A 24,309-nucleotide genomic window follows, 5' to 3' on the forward strand; every position below is an offset into this window, starting at 1 on the left:
CTGCCCCGAGTTTTTCCCCTCAGCCTCACGTTCATTCTCATCGCCTCTCCGCGCAGGCGGATGGCTCCCTCCCTCTTTCTCTCTGGTTTTTCCCCGCTATCATCTCCACGTTCTCCGTTCCCTTCAGCCGTTGCCGCCTCTCCCTTCCCGGACAGGACTGCGGGAGCCCCGGGGCGTAAGGCGCGGGAGGTGGAGCGGCCGGGCCGGGCTGAGCCGGCGGAGGAAGGGGGGGAGGTGGGTGGGGGGAAGGCGGCTCCGCACACCCAAGATGGCGGCGGTGGAGCTGGAGTGGGTGCCCGAGACGCTCTATAACACGGCGATCTCGGCGGTGGTTGATAGTTACGGGCGAGCCCGGCGCCGGGACATCCGCTCGCTCCCCGAGAATATCCAGTTCGACGTTTACTATAAGGTACGGGGAAGCGGCGGGGAACGGAGTTAGGCCTGGCCCGGCCGGGCCTTAGGGAGATGGAAGGAGACGTGGGCCGGGGAAGGAGGAGGATGAGGAGGGAGGGAAGGTCGGTCCGCTCCTGGGCCTCTCCCCGGGGGGCTCGGAGGTGAGGGGGCGGCGGGGCCGTGGTTCCCCGCTGGCCTCGCTCGGGCGGCGGTGCGGGGTAGGGCCCGGAGGGCGGGCGGGGGGAATGAGGGCCTGAGTGGGGCCGGGGCCGCCTGGGCTGCGGCTGAAGGAGGAGGGGAGGCTCCGAGGGGGAGCGAGGGCCGGGCCGGGGGACTGAGGTTTTTCTCCTCCTTCCTTGGTGGGCGCCTGGGCCCCGCGAAACGCCCGGGGGGCGGCGGTGGAGCCCCGCGGAGGGGCCGTGGAGAAGGGGCCTGAACTCGGGGGCCGTGGGCTTGAGGCCCCGGGGAGGGGGAAAAGGCTCCCCCCCCCCCCTTTCCCTCCCGCCTTTGGAGCCTGCGAAGGGACAGGGGGAGAGCAAGCTGGTTGTGTTGGGATGGGGTTTTCTTTTCTTTCTTTCTTCCTTCTTCTTTTTTTTTTTTTTTTTTTTTTTTAATGTATTGGAGAAGGTGATGTCAGCGCTAGAAGAAGCAGTTTGCATGTACCTTCTGTAATGATCTGGTAGAAGCCAGATGAAAAGAATTGAGACTTGTTTAATGGTGTAGTTTATTAGGCTTAAATCATTCTTTCATGGAAGGGCTGTTTCTCATTCAGCTGCCTCTAAAATATCCAGAGTTAGAGTAAGAGGTACATTGAAATGGTTCATTAATTTCTCTTGTCCACTAAAGGTGTTTCATCCATGTACAGGAACTGCTGGAGATGAGCATTACTCAGGCCAGAAACAATGTGTTTATAAAAGAAAAAACAACCCAAGATGGGGGATAACAGAATAATTAATGAGTGATATTGGTTCATCACTTATATAGAGAGCAGTACTTGTATTTGTAAGGCCAGTCTTCACTAGAGAGAGAGAAATGGTTTTTGGCAGTGAAATGGGCACACACATTTTCTGAATGCTGGCTGTTATTTATGTGTTGAAGAATATGGAAGCCCTTTTCTGCCACTTAGGAGCACGCTCACAGAGAGTGAAGTGGTTGACACATGGCAATTGTCAGATAAAGACTGAAGATATGGAACTGACAATGTGGAAGAATATATTGGGGGTTGCTTTTAGCTGTTAGTAGGTATGACCATTGCTGGATAAACTTTCTTGGCATTGCCTGTCCTGGTGTTCACTCAGATGAAAGGATGGCACTCTGTGGATTTTAGAAGCAAAAAGCCAAAAACTCCTTCTAATGATAGAAAGATCCAAGTGTGTATTATTCCCAGATTGTTTAAAAAAACCTCACCTGTCTGTGAACTTAATAGCTTACTAACCTGTTATCATTTTATTAGCCCTCTTCAGTGACTGCATTGGATCAGATTCATGTGGAGTTGCTCCATAATGAAGAGCCAGCAGTACATCTGACTTGTAGAGAGAGTTTCTGTTCTGTTTGCTCTGCCTGTGTACATTGGTATGTTGTCTTGTTGAGCAGACAATAAACATGCTCAGTACACGTCCTCAAAATAATCCTTCTGCTGCACTGATCACTAATCAGTAGAACTTTGTCAGTGGCAGTAATTTTCATTGCATTTCCTATTATTTTCTGAAATGTCCATGGTGCAGCTGTATCCCTTTTATAAATATGCATCTGGGAGATGTCCACATACAGAAGGCATAAAAGGAGGCTGCACTGCATGAGTGTTTCCCCCTTTCTGGCAGTGGTAGGCTGGCCTGCCATGTCTTCACTAGTTGGGAGTTTTTTTTTAAATCTTTCCTGTGCAGGAGAAGCTGGCACCTTTAGTAGTCCCATTCAAATCAGCTCATGCACAAATCAACCTTGGATGGGATGCTGGAAGGATCCCTCAATCCTAACTGGTGCTCCCCATGCAGAGCTGTCTGCCAGCAACGAGTGGTGCCTCCAAGCCTAGCCCAGATTACAAGTCTTTTGTTTGCATTTTTTTTTTTTTTTATGCACCTGTACAACCCCGAGTAACTGGTTCTTCATTTCTGTGCTTGGGTGGCTGCAGCAATCCCAGTGACAGAGCTGAGTTTGGTTAGGATGAGGACAGGGTCACACACCTTGGGACAGTCCCTTCAGGTTGTGTTGGTTCTGGGCACAGTTATTTTCAAAATCCTGGATATTAAATCCCACTTCAGGTTGTTGTGTGGAATAAAGACCATCAGGTTCTTTAAAGAAGAAGTAGAATTTACTAACAGTCTTTTCAGACAAACCAGAAGACTTTAATCACTGCTCTGACCACCTGGTGGTGGTTGCTGCTGTGCTGAGGAGGTGTCACTTAGTTATTTGTATCCTGTGGAACTGCTTATTCTTTAAACACAGCTGAGGAAGAGTGGTGTGTAAGTGAGGAGTTGCATGGCTATTTTTGCATGTAGACCTTCAAAAAGAATAATTTTCTGTGATTATTAAGCAATAAAAGTGTTTCCAGATACTGATGTCTAATTTGCAAGTAGTAGTTCCTTATCCAGGTGTTAATTACAGTTTGTGATATTGGAGAAACTGCCACTGATTTGGCAAAAAGGTGAAAGGTGGTATCAGTCTGATCTTATTTGATTCCCAGATGATAACTGGCTGTGGCCATACAGAGCTGTGTTGGTGATATTCAGTGCTTATGAACACTTGAACTGAACATCTGCCAGCCTGCTCAGATTGATGAAGAGGCCATGGGCAGGCTGCAGGAATATCACAGCAGCTGAGGTGATTAAAAGGGAGGAAAATGCAGTATCTTGGTCTTTGTTTTTTTTCCCTAGGGTACCCTCTACTCTAGTGTTTGGCTCTGTTGCCATAATATATTGTCTTTATTTCCCATTCCCTAACAAATCCAATTACTTTTCATTCTGCATATTCCAGAAGTGTTAACCACTTGGATGTGCTTTGCCAACTTGTGCATTCCCAACTAACAGTGAGGAATCAAACCTGGGATAATTGCAGAATATTCTTTATTGTGGACTTGTTAAGAACTGGGTTCTGCTGCAAGGTGACAGCAGTAGGCAGGTTCCTAATGCTGAGCATATTTCTCCTGTAACATTCTTAAACAATGACTAAAGCTCAAAAGGGCAATATCAAATAATCATGGTTGTAGTAGAACAGCAAACCTGGACTGGTGCAGCAGGGTGTTACTGGATATTTTTAAATTTTATTGATTTTTCAAGGGGCGTTTGACTCACTCTTGCAACTGCTAGAAAAATGCTAGAGGTAGAGCAGAATACTGGTAAGGTATCCTGGAAATTTTCCATTTGTGCTAGAAAATATTTAAATGTCTTATCACAGCTGTACTTTGAAGAGCTTAATAACCAGTATTGTTACAGGTAACACCTGCATCTGGAGTTAAAATAAAAGTGCAAGGGTGCTTTGTTTTCTTTGTCTTTGACAGGTTTATTTTGGTTGTTTCCTCTAAAACTAGTTAGATTTTCTTGCTTTCTCATGGGGTGGGGTGAGGAGGTGGTTGGTGGGAGGAGAGTGTCCAGATTTTAGAAGCCAAAGAAAGAAAGAAACAGGATCTCAGGTAAAAATAGGGCATGCCTGGCAGGGAGGCAGCATTTGCAAATGCCAGAATTCTGTAGTAAAAAGTAGTTGACAACTGGAGTAAACTCTTAAGTCCCCCCTAAAAAATAAGAGGGAAACTATTTTTGTGTGTGTGTTTTGAGGGAAGGAGTTAGTGTAAAGGTGTAGTTTCTGTGGACAGAAATAAGAAAGTATTTATTCTGATGACTGTTGGGTTGGTGTCTGACATAGGATTCAGTTCTCTCCCTGTGCCTCAGTTCTATATTCTATTGTGTGTAATTATTTTCTTTGGTTCTCATGGTACTTCTGAAGAGATTCTGCTACATCAGGTTTAGTAGAGTCTGTCACAGGTATTTGTTTGCTATGCCCTGGTGGGCTGATCTTGGGACTTGAGTTGACTAACAAGGATTTTCATCCAATGTTTAGTGTCCCTTTGAAATGTCTTTTCTGGATTGTGTGTTTTTCTACATTGCTTTTTCTTGAGGATAATTTGGGTGCAATGTTCTCTGAGTATTTTCTGATGAGATGATTAATCACAGGAACCATTGGAGATGACAGATTTGGCTTTGTCAGTGCAGACCTGTAACCTTTAATAATTGCACTATGCTAATTTGTTTTGCATTAAGTTTTTTTTGATGCAAAATCCAAAAGGTTATAATTGTTAATTCTCTTTGAAGTGGTGGATGAAACTGCTGAAGTGATGCTATCTTGATGTGAATCAAAATAACAGATTGTGAGTTTAGATCTTGATAGCACCAACTTCTATAATGATGAGTGTAGCTGCAGGATTCTGTCTCCTCCCTGTGTTCTGCTAATCCAAAAAAGAACAACCCTGGCTAATAAGCTCTTGTATCATCACACTGAGATATTCTTTGAACCAAACAAAATGAATAAATTGGAATTTGCTGACTGTTCACAACAAGTAATAGAACACCCATTCTCTGCATTGCAGTAGAGATTGTTTCTGCTGGTGAAGAATTACTATAAACATGATTTTGGGAAGATTACAATAAAACCAGCTTGTTGTCCCAAGGCTTCAGTCTCCTGGGTGTTTGAGAATGAAGAGGATGAACTGCATGAAATGAAGTGTAGCTGAGCTGCTTTAGTTTTCTGACCAGAGGAAGACAAACAAGGTCACAAACAAGCAATGTATGAAGGAGGCAGAAAAATCCCAGAGTGAATGGGCTGTATTTTTTTTGTAGGACTTCTGCTGTGACCCATAAGTGTGACTTCACAAACACTTAATTACTTTGGTGGTGGTGTGGTTTTGGAGGTCAGAAGTGTATGTGGGAAATGCTGATGGTTTCAGCATGTGTGTGCACACACGTACAACCATCACATCATCTGCTTAGGTTCCAGAGCAGAGGAGTTCACTGAATGCTGCTCAGATCAAATCCTTGCATCACCTTTTTCACTCAGGTGAAGGAGAATAAGCACTTCAAGAGGTTTTTTTCCCAGTTCTTAAATTGTGCTTTGTTTGTAGGTTAGAACTGAGCCATCTTTCCTTGTTATGTCTGGGCTGGTTTGAAAGTTCTTGCCTTTTCTTCCCATTCTTCTGGGTGTTTTTCTTTATTATTTATTTGCTTGAGATTAATAAAGATCATTACAGCTTTGAAAAGATACAGTCAAAATTTGCCTTTTTTTTTTTTTTATGTCCTAAATAGCATCCAATAGAACCTGCAGTTGTCCAGAAGCTTTGTAGATGGCTTAGAAATTGATCTAAAAGAATCAAATGCACCTAAATTTCAAACTGATTGTTTTCTAAGGCTCTTCTCCCTCTGCCTTGTCCATACTGAGTCATTTGTCAACAAATGCACTTCCTTCAGTTCACTGTTGACTCTCAAGAAACTTTTTTCTTCCTTGTTCAGTAGAGAAGGAAGGCTGTGGTTGCAGACAACTTTTTTCCCAAATCATGGTGTTTGTTGAAGAAATATACAGACCTTCCCAAATTTGGCATGGTATTCCACCATACATTATTAGACATTGCTAAATATTCCTGGACATCCTCAGAATTCCTTCTATCTTTAAAAATACAGTGTGAGTGTCCCTGTGTGTAATCCTACACTTATATATTAAACCTCTGCCTTGGTTCCTGTATACAGTGCCAGAGATAATGGGGGAGCTGGTGAAATTGGCTTTTACTCATTTTTTCTATAGTTGGAGAAAAATCTGTTAAGCTTCAAATAGGTTAGGTTTGTGCCTAAAAGACATTTGTTTCTTAAGAAAAGAATAGTTCCTTGGCAGTCCAAACCTCTGCCATTCTTGTCAGGGCATGTTTCTTGAATCACTATTTTGTTTTGGGTTTTTTTGTGTGCTATGTAGCAAGGCTTGTGGTCAGGAATTCTGTCTCTCTGGAGCTTTAACAACAGAACCATTTCTTCACTGCTTGCAACTGCTTCTCAATGAACAAATGAGTCTTACTGAATCTCCAGGAATTGCTTCACAGTTTGACGTAGGGTCACTATTTCCATATCAAATTTTGTTTGAAAATACTCCTGGAACAGCCACAACTGTTTCAAGAGACTTGGAGCTGAGTTAGTTCCTTAAAAATCTTTGCCAAGATGTCGAGGGAAGGGGTGAATAGTGTGGTAAATGTCCCAGGGATACCAAATTTCTTGTAATACCATTAAAAAATAGGTTGATTTTTTTTGTTTGGTTTTTTTTATGTGTGTGTGTGTGCCAGAGTGGTGCAAGTGTTTACCTTGGAACTGGGATAAGAGATGTGGAGATAGCAGGCTTGGACCTTTGGGCCCTAAACCAAATATTACATGTGCCTGAAACAATTAATGTATGAAAACTCAGGGCAATTTGGGACCTTCCTCCTCCCTCCCACCCAGCCAGGGCATTTATTCATTAGCAATTTAAGAATCACATCACAAGGCATGTATAGAAACTCATCAATTTAAAAAAAACCCTACTAGAAATATTTCTGGTGTTTGGTAAGCTGGTATCAGAATTATCTCTGGGATTTTTAGTTAGTACTGCATGTGTCTTAGTTTCTCTCAGAAATTATCTCCTGGTATTGATGAGATGTCCAACCTTCAGTTTTGGGCATGGAATACAAGGCAAGACTTAATCATCTTTTTTTACTTGTGGAAAATATGTTTTAGGTTTCATGGAGCAGTTATTGGACTCGATAATAAGTGTTGAAGAAAATGAGAACATTTAACTGTGACTGTAGTTTTTAAATAGATCAGGCTGGGTGTTCTTTCCCTTACAGAGAAAATAGCTTCAGAAGAAATGGAGAGCTCTTTGAAGTATGGGGACATGGCACTGGTTTATCTCAGGAGTACCTTTGCATGCAAACTTGTACAGTTTTTAAAAAATAATTCTTTATTTTTTTTTCTCCCAGCCAAATAAATGACTAAAAAGAAAACATCGATTTCTGGCAATTGACATTATTAGGTCAAAGTATTTTTGAAGTTTTTTTGTAGGTTCTGTTGTTAAAGTAAGATTTCTGTGCTGCAGAATCAGTGTCTTGTGCTTTTGTAAGAAGTGTTGACTGAAACTAAATTTCTGACTGGCACACTTTGGTCTGAATCTGCTTCAAGAACTATTTCCAGGGTCTGTTTTTGATGAAGAAGTCAACTGATCTATTTGCCTACCTGCAGACACAAAGCAGTGGGGCACAAAGCTGGCCTGGGCTTTTAATAAATGTGTGAGCAGAGCCTTTTGATTTTTCTCACTTATTTACAGGGCTCATTTGGGTATTGGTGGGCTCAGGGCTCATGCCTCTGGTTAGCTCTGGAAATTGAGTCATCCTTAGCAGAATTTGTGGATTTGGGGCTTATATATTTATATACTACCTTAAAAAAATCTATTTGCACTGCTGTATGCCAGATTCTGTGTTCTCTAAATTTTTTTTCAAAGCATTTGGTACCAAAGAAGCTACTAGTGGTATTTTTTCCTGACTTTATGGGGTTTCCTAGTATTGTTTTGGCTTTCTAGGTTGTGTGTTGCAGTGTTTGATGATGCAGGTGGACATTGACACTTGAAAATACATTCAAAGGCTAAAAAAACCAAAACTGGAAACCAACCACGGAGCTCTTGTAATTTGTGTGTTTAGTTTTCAATCACAAAGTTGTCCTTTCTGGGGATAACAGAACTATTTCTTCTTAGCCCCCTGCTTTTTAAGATTTTGAAGTCTAGATTTCATTACAAGCTATCCTTACTCTTCAGCTGAATTTCCCAGAAGGAACTTGCTCTGGAATTTTACCATTTCTTCCTATTTTTCTTTCAGCTTTACCAGCAGGGCCGCTTATGCCAGCTGGGTAGTGAATTTTGTGAACTAGAAGTTTTTGCCAAGGTGCTACGAGCTTTAGATAAAAGGTCAGTATTTCATGTGTCAACAATTGTCACCTCAGCTCTTACCTCAAGATCTGGGGAGTTTAGAAATTTTCTCTCATTTTCTTGGTCCTTCAAGCCTGTCTCATATCCATGAGAACGGCTGCTTAGCTACACAGGTGAATTTTTAAGTTACAATGTGTATTTCTGTCTCAGGAAATAAAACAGTCTGTGTAAAGGTATCAAATAATCCCTGGCACTGGCTTCCCCAAGTGCTTTCTTACTGCTGTGCACTCGGTGTGGTGTCACCCCAGCAGGCAGCAAAGTGCCACACAGCCCCTCACTCACCCTGAAAGACTTAAAAAAAACTTAGAGTTTTCCTGTCATTAAATATTCCAATTTTTGGTGCTGTGCTCTGGTTCTTTGTAACCAGAATCAGCTTTGAGTCTGCAGCCCCCCCTTCCTGCTGTTGTTTGTGTGTGTGATGTCAGTGGATTTCTCACTGCTCATTTCCCTGCCAGTTCTGTGGCAGTTGAGGGGTGAAGGTGGATTTGAGGTTCCCTCCCTCCGAGTTTGAGCCGAAAATGTTATTTTCCAGTTGTAATATTGTGTGGGCAGCTTGGTTTTGCTTACACAGGAGGGTGCCCTTGCAAAGAACTCTGTGTACACTCATTTTATTTGGTGGATATTCCAACAACTGTGATGAGTTAGCCTGGAGACAGCTGTGCTCATCTGGTTGGGGTCTGAGAGAGGGCTGAGAGTGATTTCTCTGAATCACTGCTCATTGCCATTCATGGCACTCAGGAGCCACCTGACTGCAGTGTTCTAAAAACTTCCTGTGTAACCAAATTTTGCTTTTCTTTTGTTTCAGGCATCTGCTTCATCACTGTTTCCAGGCTTTGATGGACCATGGAGTAAAAGTTGCTTCTGTCCTGGCCTATTCTTTCAGCAGACGGTGCTCCTACATAGCAGAGTCAGATTCTGCTGTAAAAGAAAAAGCAATCCAGATTGGGTTTGTTTTAGGTAACTGGTGAAGAGAGGCTCTTTAAAGTATGATACTTTCTTTCATGCAAGCTTCAGTTAAGCTAATGCTAATTTCAGTGTCATGTTAATGTCTCCTTTCCTCTTAAAGAATGTTTTTGAAAGGAATTTTTTGAAAACTACTTGGTGTCTTAAGCAAAATATATTTAGTGTCTAAAAACATGTAGGCTTCTCTTTGCAGTTTCAAACTTGTTTGCAGATGTGATGCTTAACATTAAGACTGCATAATTTTAGTGTTGGTGAGTATTTCTTGACAGAAAGCTGTAGGAAAATGATGTAATAACAAAAAGCCATCCTCCACTTTGAATTTCATCCTTTTGAATTCAGTACTGCAGGGCTTAACCTTGACAGGTTCCTGCATATAGTATGCAGTGATGTGAACTGAGTAGTCACCTTTAGAGACTTGGGCCAAACCCTTTTTCCTCTTAAAAAGGTTTTTTTTTTGGTGTTGAAATGCTTGTTCTTGATTTTTAATGTTTTGGGTTTGGTTTTTTCCAGGGGGTTTCCTCTCAGATGCAGGCTGGTACAGTGATGCAGAGAAGGTGTTTCTTTCCTGCCTTCAGTTGTGCACCCTTCATGATGAAATCCTGCACTGGTTTCGTGCTGTAGAATGTTGTGTAAGGTGAGCTCCTGGATGTTGTGCTGTGAAATGCACATTAATGTGTGTATTGCACATTAAAATGGGTGTTAATATGTGTGTTGCACATTAATGTGTATTAATACATGTATTGCCTTGGAGCAATCAAGCTTCAGATGCTCCCTGTAGTGTTTTGCTGCACCAAAATCCTTTCCTGGCTGGAGCTGAGGTTTGGTGGTGTTTGTTTTACACCACTCCTGAGTTTCCAACTTGGAGGCTGACAGCAGAGCTCAGTGGGGACAAACCCAGCATTTCCCCTTTCTGCCTGACCCCTCAGGTGGAGGTGCTGGGCAGTCAGAGTGCTCCAGCATTGTGATTGTCTCATGGTTTTTTTGCATGGGAACCAATATTTGGTGTTTCCTGAAATTAAGAGAATTAGCCAAATCCAAACACAAGTGATAGAAACACAGCTGGGCAGAAATAAAAGGCAAACAAATCTTTCCTGATTCCCCATCAGTGAGTTCTCTTGCTCCATGCTGAGCTACTGAACTCTGTGATGAGGTGAAAATGTCCAGTTCTTGTGGACCCCTGCAGGCAGAGCTTAAACATTTGGGAAAGTATTTTTGCTTTTAGGAGATTGTTGGGGTTTGTACCCACCTGGTTTCTCAAGGCCTCAAATACCACTCAGAGAGGTCTCAAAGATGATCTGTTTTTTGTTGGTAGCACCATGATTGACCTCTTCTGTGCACACCTGAATATGTGTGGCAGTGAGCATGGTTGAAATAAGACTTTTTTTTTTTTAACTGCTCTGATGAACAGCAAAGTATGCAGTGCATTTATCTGAGGAAAGGGGAAAACTCATTTTGGAAAACTGGTCAAAAAAAAAAAAAAAGGGTCTTGTTTATGGTTGGACAAATATGAAGAGTAAAGAGGCTTTGCCAGTAGCTGCTCATTTTCTGTGCCAAGCAGAGGGCCATGGCAGCAGCTGCTGCTCTGTTCCATGGGTTTTCCTTCCAGAGATCCCTGATGCCAGGAGGACTGGCAACACCTGCCTGGAACTGGGAACAATGGATACAGGATCACAGTTAGTGTTTGGTCCTTTGCCTTCTAATTAATCTTTAAAAAGTTTCCTGGTTCCATTGGGCTATTTGGCAAGCTGGAGGAGTTGCTTTGAAAATAAACTCCCTTCCTTTCTCCACTTAGGGGAAAAAAGCAAAGAAGGTAAAGACAGGAGGAAAGGGTAACTCTGTGTCACAGTGTGCAGCCCAGGTGTGGGAAGTCTGAGCTCTGGGAATTTAATGCATGGTTCATAGAGTGCAGTTGAAAATTGTGAAGTTTTGCTATATAGATGTAATTGGGGGGTGTTTGTAAATAAAATAAAAAATGTGAAGCTTTGAGATTTCTCTAGGTTGTGTACTGATTTTCTGTGTGTGTTGTGCTCCTTGTGCTTTGCTTTCTCTGCTTATGAGGGGTTCATAACACAAGTAGGTGGTTCTCTCACTTCATTGTTTCACATTTTTGCTGATTCTTGGGCTTTTTTTCTGATGTTCTCAGACTTCCTAGGCTGCTGTGTAACACTGTTTGCTATGTTTGTATGCTCTCAGAGAATTATTTTTTTGGCAGGGAGCAAGCAGTTCCCCAAGAGCTGTTATTGCAGACATCAAAGAAGATTCATAGCTATTAGCATAAATGTCCTAAGGCATTTTTTTTCTTCCTCTTGGCTTAATCTTCTGAAATTCCTTTGGATTAATAAAGGATTTTTTGTTACTCAAAACTGGATCACATAAATTGCTTATCCTAGAGGACTGGGTTAGGTTTATCTTGGGTTTTGTCAATTCATTTGTTTTTAGACACTATCACTGAAGCATCCAGATTCTGGATATTATCATTCCCAGGCACTTATCTAAACTGCAGCACTGTCCCTGCTGGCTTAGCCCCTTCTGTGGGATTTGGGCTCTCCAGTTTCCATGTTGCAAAGCAGCTCTGGGTGGAATGGTGTAGGGGAAAATCATTTCTCTCTTTAGGGAAACTGTAATTGCTTCAGTTTTGTCTCTGGGTTCTTTACAATTCCTCTCCAGCTTGAATGTTTTTTCTGCTGCCTGTGACCAAGAACACAATGTGCTTCTACAAAGTGTTCTCAGACCTTACTGAAGGAAAAATGTGGCTGTTGATTTTGTCTCTCTGACTTCGAGCTGTGTTGCTGTGGAAATCTGATGTTTATGTAGCTTGTTTCAGGGGTTTTTTGAAAGGTCTTTTGATTTTTTCTCTCTGAGTGGCCAATACCACCTGCTCAGCACCAGCCTGCCACTCCCCTGTCAAAGTCTGAACTTTTGCTTCCTTTATTATTAGTGTTTGAGTTTCATGATGCATTTTAATAGGAAAGTAGAAGAGGAGGCTGTGCTACAGGCAGGCTGAATTTTTAGGGCAAAATTCCAAGTGTTGCTTTGCTATTGCAGGAGGCATGGCTACAACAGCTCACAAATCCACTCAGGTTTAGAGAAGAGAAGAGAAACATGATCAAAACCCTCACTGTTCCTTCCTACCCCCTCAACAGTTTTATCAGATGACCTTTACCTGTCACAGAAGGTAGAAAACTCTGTACCTTGGCTCATGTTGTCAGAGTTTCAGCCTCTGCAGCCCAGCCTTACATTCTCCTTCCCTTCCCTTTGGATGTGTTTATCTTGTCCTCCTGTTTTCCAAAGGCTTGCCTGATGGTTTTCAATCTCTATTACTCATTGTCTAATAACAGCTTTCCAGGAAGGACAAGGGAGAATAATTTATCAAAATTTCATTAATTTATCAACATTTCAGGCATTTGCAGTGGAGAAGGAACAGCTGTCTCCTCTCAGTCTGCCATGGGTGGGAACAGTTCTGTGCTTTATGCTTGGAATGAGATAACAGACATTGCTAATGGATCCCTTAAAGTAAATAAGTATCAGCTTACCCTTCCAAAAAACTTCTTTACTTTTCTTTTAAACAGATGCTGAAATTCATATTTCTCTAGGCAAAGGAGTGATGTTTCACTTGTTTTATTCAGTTTTCACCAAGTTTCTGTTAATCCTTCAGCTGGAAAGGTCAGGAGATGGGGCAGGGCCAGGGGAGAGTGTTTTGTTTGGAGTTGAGAACTGGGTCAACAGAGTTGCTTTTTCTGCTGGTGCTGTGAGTGCTGGGTGCATCCAATGGGCATGGTTGCATTTCTTGTGAAGACACCTCCCTTTTCTGCACCCTAAAAAACAGAAAAAAAAAAAAAAAATGCATTTGGGAAGCCCTGTGCTACTTTTGAGTGAGGAAAAAGTGCAGAGCTGTATGCAAACTATCTGTGTACTTACTCTGTATCTGTTTATTAAGCTTTGGAAAGGAGGTAGAAGGGTTTTGACACTATATTACAGGGAATAAGATTATAATATTGAATTGATATTGAATATATTGAATTAAATAAAATTCAATCAGTGCTGAGAAGAGCGGATTTTATGAAAAATTAAACCCAAAGCAACCACACCGAAGTGATGAAAGCATTGGACGTGTAAAATTGTATCAAAATGTGAAATCTTTGACATATCCAACTATAAAAATTGTTGCCATGCAGGAGAGAAAGCACGGGGTACTGAAACAAGACTCTAAATAGTTTTTTGTTCCTGACTTCAGGCAGAGTTTTGTTGGGATGTCAGCCCAGTTCCACTGTAACTCTAATGCCAAACTGGAGACCCGTGGTGTGCCCTGAAATGGTTTCTTCAGCCACTGCTTTTCAGCTCTTTTTCCATCTTCCTAAGGTTGCTGCACGTTCGAAATGGGAACTGTAAATACCACTTGGGAGAAGAAACTTTCAAACTGGCTCAGTCTTACATGGACAAACTGGCAAAACACGGGCAGCAAGCAAACAAAGCTGCACTCTACGGGGAGCTGTGTGCACTGCTCTTTGCCAAGAGCCACTATGATGAGGTGAGGGGGATTTGGGGTTGGTTTCTCCTCAAAAAACCCCACAATTATGAAATCTGGGATGTTCCATGAGTGGCTCATGAGGCACAGTATCTTTCTAGCTGGAGTTCTTGATAATTTTTGATACGTGTGGCAGCACCAAACTTGATTGATTGATTTTTTTTCTAAGTGGTGTTTTGAGTTTGTCTGCAATGGTGCTTTGAGTAGGAACTGATGGGTGATAGATTCACACTATGTCACTGCTAAAGGCAATAGTATAAAAAGCTTATTTTTTAAAAGGTAAAATTAATAGCAGAACACAGGTACTTTGCACCTGTTTTATAAAAACTGCATCTCAAGTGGAACTGATGGATAAACTGAGCTTTTCCTTTAGCTCTGAAGTACACTGAGCCCCAAGTTGTGCTTCACCATAGGAATTGTGGGGATTATTTAAAGCTTGTCTGTAAAAGTCATAATAATGTATGCAAGTACAAAATACACATTTAATGTGAACAGTGCTTTTAAAGTCTGTCTTTAGACATAGCTGAGCAAGTTTCATTACGTATAAGCCATTAAAACCATATTTTTGAGATTTTTGTATTGTAAACAGCCAGTATGCTTTTCAGAGCCAATTATTATTTTTCTTGATGTTGCAACCTGGTGAAATTCCTGCTTGATTTTATTGTTAACTCTGCTCAACAGGCTTACAAATGGTGTATAGAAGCTATGAAGGAGATCACAGTTGGGCTGCCTGTAAAAGTAGTAGTGGATGTTTTACGACAAGCTTCAAAGGTGAATTTTAAATCTTCCATGTTTCTTTTGTAACTAAACTGCTCTCAAGAGTGGGTGAGGAAAAGTGGGACCTCCAGAGCACTCAGGTAACCAGGTTCATCTCATGAGCCTCACAGCTTGGTTTTTGTGGTCACTTGGTCCACCTCAGTCTCAGACCTGTGGGGGTTTTGGTTTTTTTCTTCCTTTCTGAAGCTCAGTTGCCCTTCAGCTAGGAATTTACACCTGAACTAAATATAAGTTTATTCATGTTATCTGTGACCCTTTTCTTAAATAATTGAAAATTGCTGTTGTAACTGTGACTCTATTTTGAAATTAATTGAATTGAAATTTGAAATTAATTTGAATTAAAAATAATAATAAGAATTTGTACTGATGTCTGGAGGTGAGAAATGAGTGTTCACCTTTTCACTGGCTCCATTTCAACCTCTTTAGGCTTGTGTTGTAAAACGTGAATTTAAGAAGGCTGAGCAGCTGATAAAACATGCAGTTTACCTCGCCCGGTAAGTGGCATTAAATAAGAAAAAATACCCTGTAAAAATGATGCTTAACTTGCCTCAGTGTGTAATTAAAGTGTGTTTCCACAGGGAGCATTTTGGAGCCAAGCACCCCAAATATTCTGATACGCTACTAGATTATGGATTTTACTTGCTCAACGTAGACAATATTTGCCAGTCTGTTGCAATCTATCAGGTATGCAGCAGCATTAAATCTCTGGCTTCAACTTCTCTTGATATTCCCAAATGTTTTTACTAAAAATGACCTACAGTTAATTTGTAGAGCCAGGTAAAGTTGTGTGTTTGTAGCTACAGGCCTACAGAATTTTAGAAACAGCCGATTTCCCTCACCCTCTACTTTTCAGCAAAGAGAGAGATTAAATTTTGGTTTTTTTCTGTATTAACTGCTGAAATGGTATTTTTGTAACCCTTTCAGACAGCTCTTGACATCCGGCAGTCAGTATTTGGAGGTAAAAACATTCATGTAGCTACAGCTCATGAGGACTTGGCTTACTCTTCATACGTTCACCAGTACAGCTCTGGAAAATTTGACAATGCACTGTGAGTACAATTGTTTTGAGGCACTGGCAGCAAATTCAGTGCTGGAGAAAAAAGGTCCTTAAATGATACACTTTTTCCAACTAGAATTTAAATGCACCTGCTTATTGCATTAATGTTTCTGTTATTTTATCAGTCAGCTGATAACTTACGTATGTGTCTTGAATTTTTTTAATTGAAACTCTTCCAGATTCCATGCTGAACGTGCTATTGGCATTATAACTCACATTCTCCCAGAAGACCATCTTCTCCTGGCATCTTCAAAGAGAGTTAAAGGTAGTTCCTTTTGTTGCAGGACAGTTTGATATCAGTCCTGCTGCTATCTTTATCCTGTCCCCTAACAGAGGCACTGTAACTTGAGTTTTGGGGGGTTTTTCCCCAAAATGGAGGCTGAATATTTGTAGAATCTTTGTATAATATTTGTAGTCCTCAGTGTTGTCTGTCAGCACACTTACAAAGTGACAAAAAAAAAAAAAAAAAGAAAAACAAACTTAAGTGGAAGACTTTGGGATGGGAAGTAAAAACACAGAATATAAAAGCATCTTGGGAACTTGATATCTGGTCATACCTGTTTGAAAACAATTTGTAGTAAACACAAAGCCTGAGGAGATGTCTCCAGGGGTGTCCTGGGTAAGTGGCTTTCTGCTGCCACCAGTTCACACCTCTGTGTGTTGGGAACACTGTAAAATTGTGCTGTTCTCTCCTGTACTCAGCACTTATCCTGGAGGAGATCGCCATAGACTGTCACAACAAGGAGACTGAGCAGAGGTTACTTCAAGAAGCTCATGACCTGCATCTGTCCTCACTCCAGTTAGCTAAAAAAGCCTTTGGGGAGTTCAATGTGCAAACAGCAAAGCACTATGGCAACCTTGGCAGACTGTATCAGTCCATGAGGAAGTTTAAGGTAAGATTCTCTCAAGGTAAATTGTCTTAGGATCTGCAAGGGGTCTGTAATCTGTCACAATAAATGGTGTTTTTCAGTGTCCACAGCTCTGTTTATAATCTTATGTGTGGAAAACTCTGTAATTTGTCTCTCCAAGGCTTTGTGCAAATTTAATTCGTTAAGTTGCACGAGACAAGGTGGCAAATTTTGGTGACAAAAAGTGCACTTAGCTAAGAATGTGGAGAACTCTGGCTTTGGCATTCTTACTTTTTGCCTTTTATAAAGCACTACAGGCTATTTAGGCACTACATAGTTTAATCTTCCTTTCCTTCCTCTCCTTGTGGTGTGGTGGGTGGTGTCTGACCTCTGCATTTGATCCTTGTAGGAAGCAGAAGAAATGCACATCAAGGCAATTCAGATAAAGGAGCAGCTTCTGGGTCAGGAAGATTATGAAGTTGCCCTGTCCGTGGGTCATCTCGCCTCCCTCTATAACTATGACATGAATCAATATGAAAATGCTGAAAAGCTTTATTTGAGATCCATAGCAATTGGTAGGTGATCCTTACAATGTGGGGACTTCCTTTGGAAAGACCTTAAAGAAGTGCAAGGCATTTATTTTGTGGTTTTAATCTGAATATTGTAGTTTTTGTTGAATTCTGGAGTTTATTATTTACAGTGCTTCAGGAGAGTTCACACCTGAAGGCATCTGGAAATGGACTAATTACAAGCTTAGACTGTGTTCTGGAGTTGTGGTTAGAACTGAAATGTGGAATGTAGTTAAATTCAGAAAGAAATGGAAAACTTTGGTGCCCATCAGCCTACCTAAACTCTCATTAAATATTTTCCTTGCCCATTATCATTTACAGTGAAGTTAATTCCAAATCAAAGCACCTTTGGGCCATGCTGTAACTCAGTTTTGAGACAGGCCATCTTACTTCATAAGATGTACAGGGTGTTATTAAAAAACCTTTAAGATTTTAAGGCAGAAAACTGAAAAACAACTTTTCTTGTTTAAATGGAATTCAGAGTGAAACTGGGACACAAACTGACTGCCTTGTTTGTGTGACGGGTAGAGTTTTATGCATTTGAAGCTGTGGTGCAATTAATGCAAAAAATGATTGTAGAGTGTCACAATACTTCTAAAGGAGAAGGTAGGTAGAAGTCAAAGCATCATCCAGGAAGCTTGTGTGTGTTTGTGTTCCTGGTTTCCTGTAACAAAATCAAGTTTTGGTAAAACCTCCGTCAGAAATAAGAGGGAACGCGTGTGGGTTACTTTTTTAAATCTTGTTTTCTTTTGGATTGCTTTAGGAAAGAAGCTTTTTGGTGAAGGATACAGTGGACTTGAATACGATTACAGAGGTCTCATTAAACTGTACAATTCCATTGGCAATTATGAGAAAGTTTTTGAATACCACAATATTTTGGCCAACTGGAACCGGTTGCGGGACCGGCAGTTCTCAGTCACGGATGCTCTGGAGGACGTAAGCACCAGCCCTCAATCCACTGAAGAAGTGGTGCAGTCTTTTCTGATGTCTCAGAACCTTGATGGACAGAGTAGCTAAGAACTCAGTCAATTAACCAGTTAAGGGTTTTTTTTTTTTCCCCCCCTCCCCCCAGGTTCCAGGGGGAAAAGTCATACTGTGAAATCTCTAAACCATGTAGTTCTCTGGGGGCTGGAATTTGCATTGAAACACTGGTCCAGTCTGCTGAAGAGTGCCCATCCGGATGAATGTGTGTGAAATCCTTCTCAGCATGTGTATGGCATGTTTAGCTCAGCTCACATTTTTAACTTGGTATTCGTGGAAACCCCTTCTTTCTCTTTTTCAAAAGAAGCTACTTTGCAGAAAGTCTGCGAGAAAACCTTAAATAAAACTGTTTGAGTTCAAAAGAGTTGCATTCTTGTTATGAGTGGAAGGTGTCATCAAGAGCTTGCTTCTGATGCATGGAGAGAATAAATGCTGAACTGTAAGAAGTGACACGAGAAAGATGTTTCTGCTGTGTGCATTGTAGCAAAGTTAATCACAAAGATCAAGAAAAAGGGGAATGCCCTTAGCCTTGGCTGCTGCCTTATGAAGTGGAGTGGCAAGTAACCACTGTGGAGAGCACCATCCTCCTCTTAAACCACCATAGGTTGTTAAGCAAGTCACCACCATGTGCTGTTCCTGATATCCTGAACTGGACCAGTGTTCATCTGGGAGAGAAGATCCAGTAGACCAGCAATCTTAGTTTCCTTTGGCACCAACCAAGAGTGCTTATCTTCTGAACAGGACCAGGAAAATCAAAAGTGGACCAGCCTACTAGAAACAGTTTTTTGGACCAGTGGCTTTAATTTAATATTTCTGCCCCTGCATTCACTTTTACAGTAGGAGTCTTTCATTTAGATGTATGATCAGTGCAAAATTATATTCATGTAATAGATACAAAACTAGGAAGTGAACGTTCTGTAGTGGTTGCTATGGCATGTCTGTACCTAGTGAGCTTAGAGAAATGTTGATGGCAGTGCCACAAGCAAAAACTAGAAGTGCTTAACTCTGCTGCAGCCATCTTCTTTTCCTTTTGGAATGGGCTTACTCTGATAACTGAGGCAGTAACTTGTTTATACCAGTCAATAGTTTTGTATTACAATCCAGTTCCATTTTATGTTTCTGGAGAACACAACTTCTTGTACAGTTTGCAGGGGTCAGTGGAAAAATGCCAAAAAAAGCACAACAGGTCTTTTTTTTCTTTTTTCTTTTTTTTTTTTGTGATGCTTCATTTCTACATTAAACAACAGTACAACCAGAAACTGATTCCTTTACATTAATTTAAAAAAAGCAGAAGTCAGCTGTAAAGATTGTTTAATAATGCCTATCTCACTAGCTTGTCTTAATTTTTCTTCTGTTGCAGGGGCTGCTTGGTTGTGTGTTGTTATTATTTTTTTGGGTTGTGTGCTTTTGGTTGTGAATTTATTTTTCTTTTTTAATGTTGAGATAATCCTCATTTGAAAGTCTGTGTAACATAGCAAAGTAGGAACAACTCACTGCTGTTACCTCAGTTCTTACAGCAGCACAAACAGTGCTCCTGTAGTTAAGGGTTCTGTCAGGTTTGGGTTTTCTCCCTTCACCCCCTATTTTCAGGGGTTGAACTTGGCCATGGGAGGTCAGTCCAAGCTGAGGCTCAGTGAGCCCAGTTCCTCCAGGGCTTGGACTGGATGGGTTGTTTAGGGTCTGATCTTAATTTGTTTATGGAGTCTGGGACAGGGAAAGCTGCTTGTTGGTCTTCAAGAAAGAGATGGGAATTTCAGACAAGACTTTAGAGCTTAATGGCTCTTTTAAGAACTGAAATTTTGCAGGCCTTCAGTTCCACATACTGGTGCCTTCAAGTGTATTGTGGGGGGGAAGACTGAATAATAGCAACTTAAAAATGCAGTTATGTAATTGGTGAGTGCTGATGTGATGATTGCTTATGTGGAATATCTTCACTGATGTGAAAAGTTTTGCATAAAACCTGTGGTATGAAGACTTAGGCTGTGGAATATCCTCAGTGGCTGCTCGGTGAAAAGCCAACATAAACTTATGCATGGCTTTAAAATCCAGTTTCTTTCTTGCAGTTTTTGTTTTATTGCTTTTATGTACAAGAAACATTCAGCTGTCTACCAGGCAAAACATTCTTATCCCATACAGCAGGACAGGATGAGTAACAAAGTTCTTACAAATTCATAAGTCCTATCAAAACTATTTAACATTAAATAAAGTATGCAATGTAGTTTCAGAAGTCAGGCAAGGAAGGTGTGCTTCAAGTTGTCCTAAAAAAGCTGTGTAATTTCTGCACTGCAGAAGTGTTTAAAAGCTTCAAACTGGGTGCATGGGTTTACAAATGGTCTGGACACCTTTTATTTGCTCACGGTTTCCAGTCTTGGGTCTCCATTTCCAGCTTTTGATGAAGGAATCTCAAAGACCTTGAGGTTTTATGCTTGGGATGAGGAGCATGGTTTGCCTGATGCTGGTGAAAGTGTTCCACATGAACCCCTGCTGTCATTTCAGCTCTGGTTTTTGTGGGTTTCATGGTTTGCCTCCAAGTCAGGGCAAGGAGGAGAACTTCCACCACGGGGTGGGTTAGGGAGGTGTCACACCTCTTAGAACCAAGAGCATTGGTTCACTTTGGTTAATCAGAAGCTTTATTCTCAGCTGTTGCTGGCTGGACATACTCTGCTTTCTTTTCTAAAGCTGTTCCACCAGAATATTGTCAGCATTGGCTTGTCTGGAAGGAACAAAGGTCCTAAAAGTCACCCAGAATTCTCTTTGCTAAAGGACTTTGGCCAAAAAATGTGGCTTGGCCAAGAGTGGCTGCACTGCTCCTTGCAGGACTACTGGTATTGCTTTTTATAGGACTGACTCAAACCTTAACTTGACTCATGGGTTGACCTTTGCCTTGTAGCATCTCCACCAGGCCAGTCATGCCAAGGCATGTAAATTCTGGAGAAAAGGAGCTGTGGCTGATGGCTTAAAGTTGTTAAAGCACAGGAGGTTTGTAGAACAACTTTGCAGCTGCCTACAAAACTCTGTTGCCTGCTCTGCACGCCGTAGCTTGCACCCTTCACCTAATGCTGCCCTTGCTGCAGATGTGATGCTTGTTCTCTGTGTGATAACAAAACCTTTTCTAGTTTTTGGTTCAGTATCCTAAACTGTGTTCCTGGAAGATGTCTGTGTTGGCATCTGGAGGCTATTGTGGTGTTGGCTGTTAATTGCTGTGGCTGTCTCTGCTGTTCCGGTTCATTGTTTGATGTTTCTGAGAAAGTAGGAGTCCCACTGATGACTTCAGAGGAAGGTAAATTCCTTGTTCCTCGGTGCCAGCGTGGTTGGAACAGCTCTGGTAGCACAACTTTGCTGTTTTCATGCCTCCTGCCACAGGCAGAGCTGAAGGAGCAGAGGTGTCATCCCCAGGCTGGGCTCTTTTCCAGCGCAGAACTTGCCAGCACGACCCCTGCCCCGAGGGGCAGAGCTGGGGGATTCCCTCCTCTCCTTCCCTGAGCAGGTTTTTCATCCATACCCACCTGGATGTAAGTATTGGGGATGGGGGGTCTGCACCTTAGCCTGGCACACTGAGGGGACTCGAGCAGCCAGCTGTGAAGCAGGAGGTCAAAGTTAATGAATTATTGGCATTTTCTAGATGCACAATGCACCCTCTGAGCAGGTGCTGTTGGTGCTGGCATTACAGGGAGTGGAAGTGGAGTGAAATGCATCTTCTGAGTTTTTCTGGAAGGTAAGTCATTTATCACACCAGAGCAATTGGGTGCAGGTGGTGAGGACAGCTGCCACCCTCAGGAAAAGGATTTTTAAGTCTTGTTTTAAAGAAACCCTTAATGTTTTATTTCCAGCACGAGTCAGTGATTTGTGTGTCCTGTTCTGTGTGAATGCTGCAGCTCATCAAGAGGGTGGAAGGTGAGGTCAGGATTCTCCACTTGGGACTGGGGCTGCTGGGGATGACTTGGTATAGAAAGGGAAGAGTACACAAAGATTTTAACAGCTGACAAACAGGAAGGGGAAAATTGCAAAAAGTATTTTTGAAGGTAAATGTATCCCTCGGCTACTTGAAGTAAACCAACCAGTGTCTCTTTGGCCCCAAACAGTTTTTTTGTCACATTTATAGGATAATAATTAAAACCAGTAAGGGTTTGCCTTGGTGTCCCAGTCCTCGTGTGCACTCTGTCAATACCTATTGTTGATGATGTTTGGTTTTTTCTTTACAGACCATTTTTGTTAAATAATTTTGGAGGGGTTGAGTTGTTGAATTCTAACTTGCTAGGACAACAATGTTGTTTTGTAACCTTAAAAATGAAGTTATTCTTTAAATGTGCTGCAGTCTGAGATTTGCTAAAGGTGCCATTGTGCTGCTTTTCATGGTACAAAAAAATGCACATTTAACTTGATTTCCTTTTTATAGTCCTACATGTTGGTAGAGTACAAAAAGGAAAATGCACCGTGCCTAAAACATGGTTGAACTTTACTTAATTTATAAGGATCAGGTTTGACTTTGCAGGCTTGCAGCAAATAGTGTGGGGAGATTTTACTGTTACCAGTCTTTAAACAGAAATCTTGCCCTTGGCTGCCTGGGAAGAAACCTTCTTTTATCTAAATGTCATTGTTTCCCTTTTTTTTTTTTTTTCCTTATGTTTTATCACAAGAAAACCACTGGCCAAATGTTAGTTGCAAACCTGACTCTTGGTTGTGGTTTTTCCCATGTTTGACACGACTGGCCTGTTGTACCTCATGTTTCTTGGCTTGGTGAGGTTTCTGTCAGAAGGGGGGGGAAGATGTTTCCTTTACCTAGAAACAAAACTAAACTTTGGAGGAAAAATTGGCAGCACTGGTAAATGCTTTTGTCCCTAAATCTCAGGAATGTTTTAGGCAGTGAAACAGGTTTCCCTTCAGTGATACAAAGGTGCGTGCTCTAGGGTCTTGTTTAACAATATTTCATTGCAATCCTAGGTATCTATAGCATGAGTGGCCTTAGTGAGTTTGTTGAAGTGCACATTTTCTTTTCTTTTTTTTTTTTTTTTCCTCAAAAGTAAATTTTAAGATGAAAAAGATATATACTATATAAATATATAGAGATATTTAGAAACTTGGTTTGTGGTGCACAAGTTCAGTGTTGGATCGCTAAGTAACTGTCGCAGGTACCATATGTGTAAGTTTTTTTCCTTTCATGTACATTTCTTTATGGGAAGCAATGTTGCCATGGTAACTACACCTTTACAATTTCTTTACTACTTAATGATGTGAATGAACTCTACATTTTATTGAATATTACCAAGGTTCAGTACTATTTTTATACTTTATTGAACTACAGGGGATTTTAATTTAATAGCATTTAAAACAAACAAACAAACAAATGTTGCTTGAACTGTATAACTGTATAAATCAAACTACTCACACAAACCCCACCTCTAAGACCTGAATCACTACCTGTAGTGCCACGTTTGTTTCTATGAGAGTATCTTGAGCATTACTAGACTTGGAAGACCCACCCTACTTGTGTCCTATCCTACTTCTCACGGACTGCAGTGCCCAACATTATTTGTAACCATCAAACCATACTATGTTTGTAACCAGCATTGTGATATTCTGTAACTGTATTGCTAAAATGAAATATTGACCTAATAAATATAGTGTTCCTGCATTCTGAAGTCATCTGCATTGAATTGGGGTAAAACTTTCTTGCTCCCCCTCAACCCCTGCTTACCCTGAGGTGTAAAAACGTGGGGGCTGGGCTGGATCTGCTGATCAGTGGGACAGAGCTGATCCCAACGTGGCTTCTGGGAGGCTCAGCTACTTGGCTGCTCTCATGGGTGCAGAAGTGGGAGCCAGGGGAGGGTGAAGCCCTGGTTAGCTGTCAGGTGTGGATCTTTCCCTGCTTCTTGGTCCTTTTTTCCCCCAGAAGTATCCGTGGGAACACAGCGTCTCTGGTGCTGTGTGCAGGGACAGCACAGGAGTGTCTGGTGTGGCTGCCTGAGCACAGGGAAGGTTGGAAATTGTTCCTAGGAGCTTTCCTTTTGAAACCATCCAGGTTTGAGTCACTGGAGTTTGTCTTCAATTTGCCTGTCAGTGACCTATGGCTCTCCAGCTGTGCCCTGGGCTCCAGCAGTGGCATCTCCTCATCTCACAGTTTCAGTTTTCAAAGGACAAACACCTTCAAACACTGGTCCAGCTGTTAGGAGGCCAAACTGAAAGGTGCTACACCCTGAGGAGGCCCAGGTAAGGGCTCTGTGC

The 24,309-nt window shown here is 41.6% G+C and overlaps 1 protein-coding gene across 2 annotated transcripts; it reads left to right on the forward strand.

Annotated features, from left to right (window-relative positions):
• Positions 1-232: 232 nt before the first annotated feature.
• APPBP2 (amyloid beta precursor protein binding protein 2) lies at positions 233-23,719 on the forward strand. 2 transcript variants are annotated; one of them, XM_071765275.1, is made up of 14 exons: positions 233-409; positions 8,258-8,346; positions 9,173-9,324; positions 9,841-9,964; positions 13,690-13,858; positions 14,537-14,626; positions 15,059-15,126; positions 15,211-15,316; positions 15,557-15,681; positions 15,869-15,954; positions 16,392-16,582; positions 16,947-17,112; positions 17,870-18,042; positions 18,179-23,719. In XM_071765275.1, exons 1-14 carry the CDS (start codon positions 269-271, stop codon positions 18,203-18,205), a joined length of 1,707 nt encoding a protein of 568 aa, XP_071621376.1. In that variant the 5' UTR covers positions 233-268; the 3' UTR covers positions 18,206-23,719. The 2 variants fall into 2 exon arrangements, with proteins under 2 accessions (XP_071621376.1, XP_071621375.1); XM_071765274.1 differs by having other exon boundaries at positions 17,870-23,719.
• Positions 23,720-24,309: the final 590 nt, after the last annotated feature.

This window comes from Heliangelus exortis, chromosome 21 (genome assembly GCF_036169615.1).
Source record: "Heliangelus exortis chromosome 21, bHelExo1.hap1, whole genome shotgun sequence".
Classification (NCBI taxonomy): Eukaryota; Metazoa; Chordata; class Aves; order Apodiformes; family Trochilidae; genus Heliangelus; species Heliangelus exortis.

Excerpts from the sequence above, each read along its gene's own strand:
- APPBP2 (XM_071765274.1), top strand. The coding sequence starts at position 269 with ATGGCGGCGGTGGAGCTGGAGTGGGTGCCCGAGACGCTCTATAACACG. Across the intron at positions 13,859-14,536 it reads CCAAGAGCCACTATGATGAG|GCTTACAAATGGTGTATAGA; the intron begins GTGAGGGGGATT and ends TCTGCTCAACAG. Across the intron at positions 15,682-15,868 it reads GGAAAATTTGACAATGCACT|ATTCCATGCTGAACGTGCTA; the intron begins GTGAGTACAATT and ends AAACTCTTCCAG.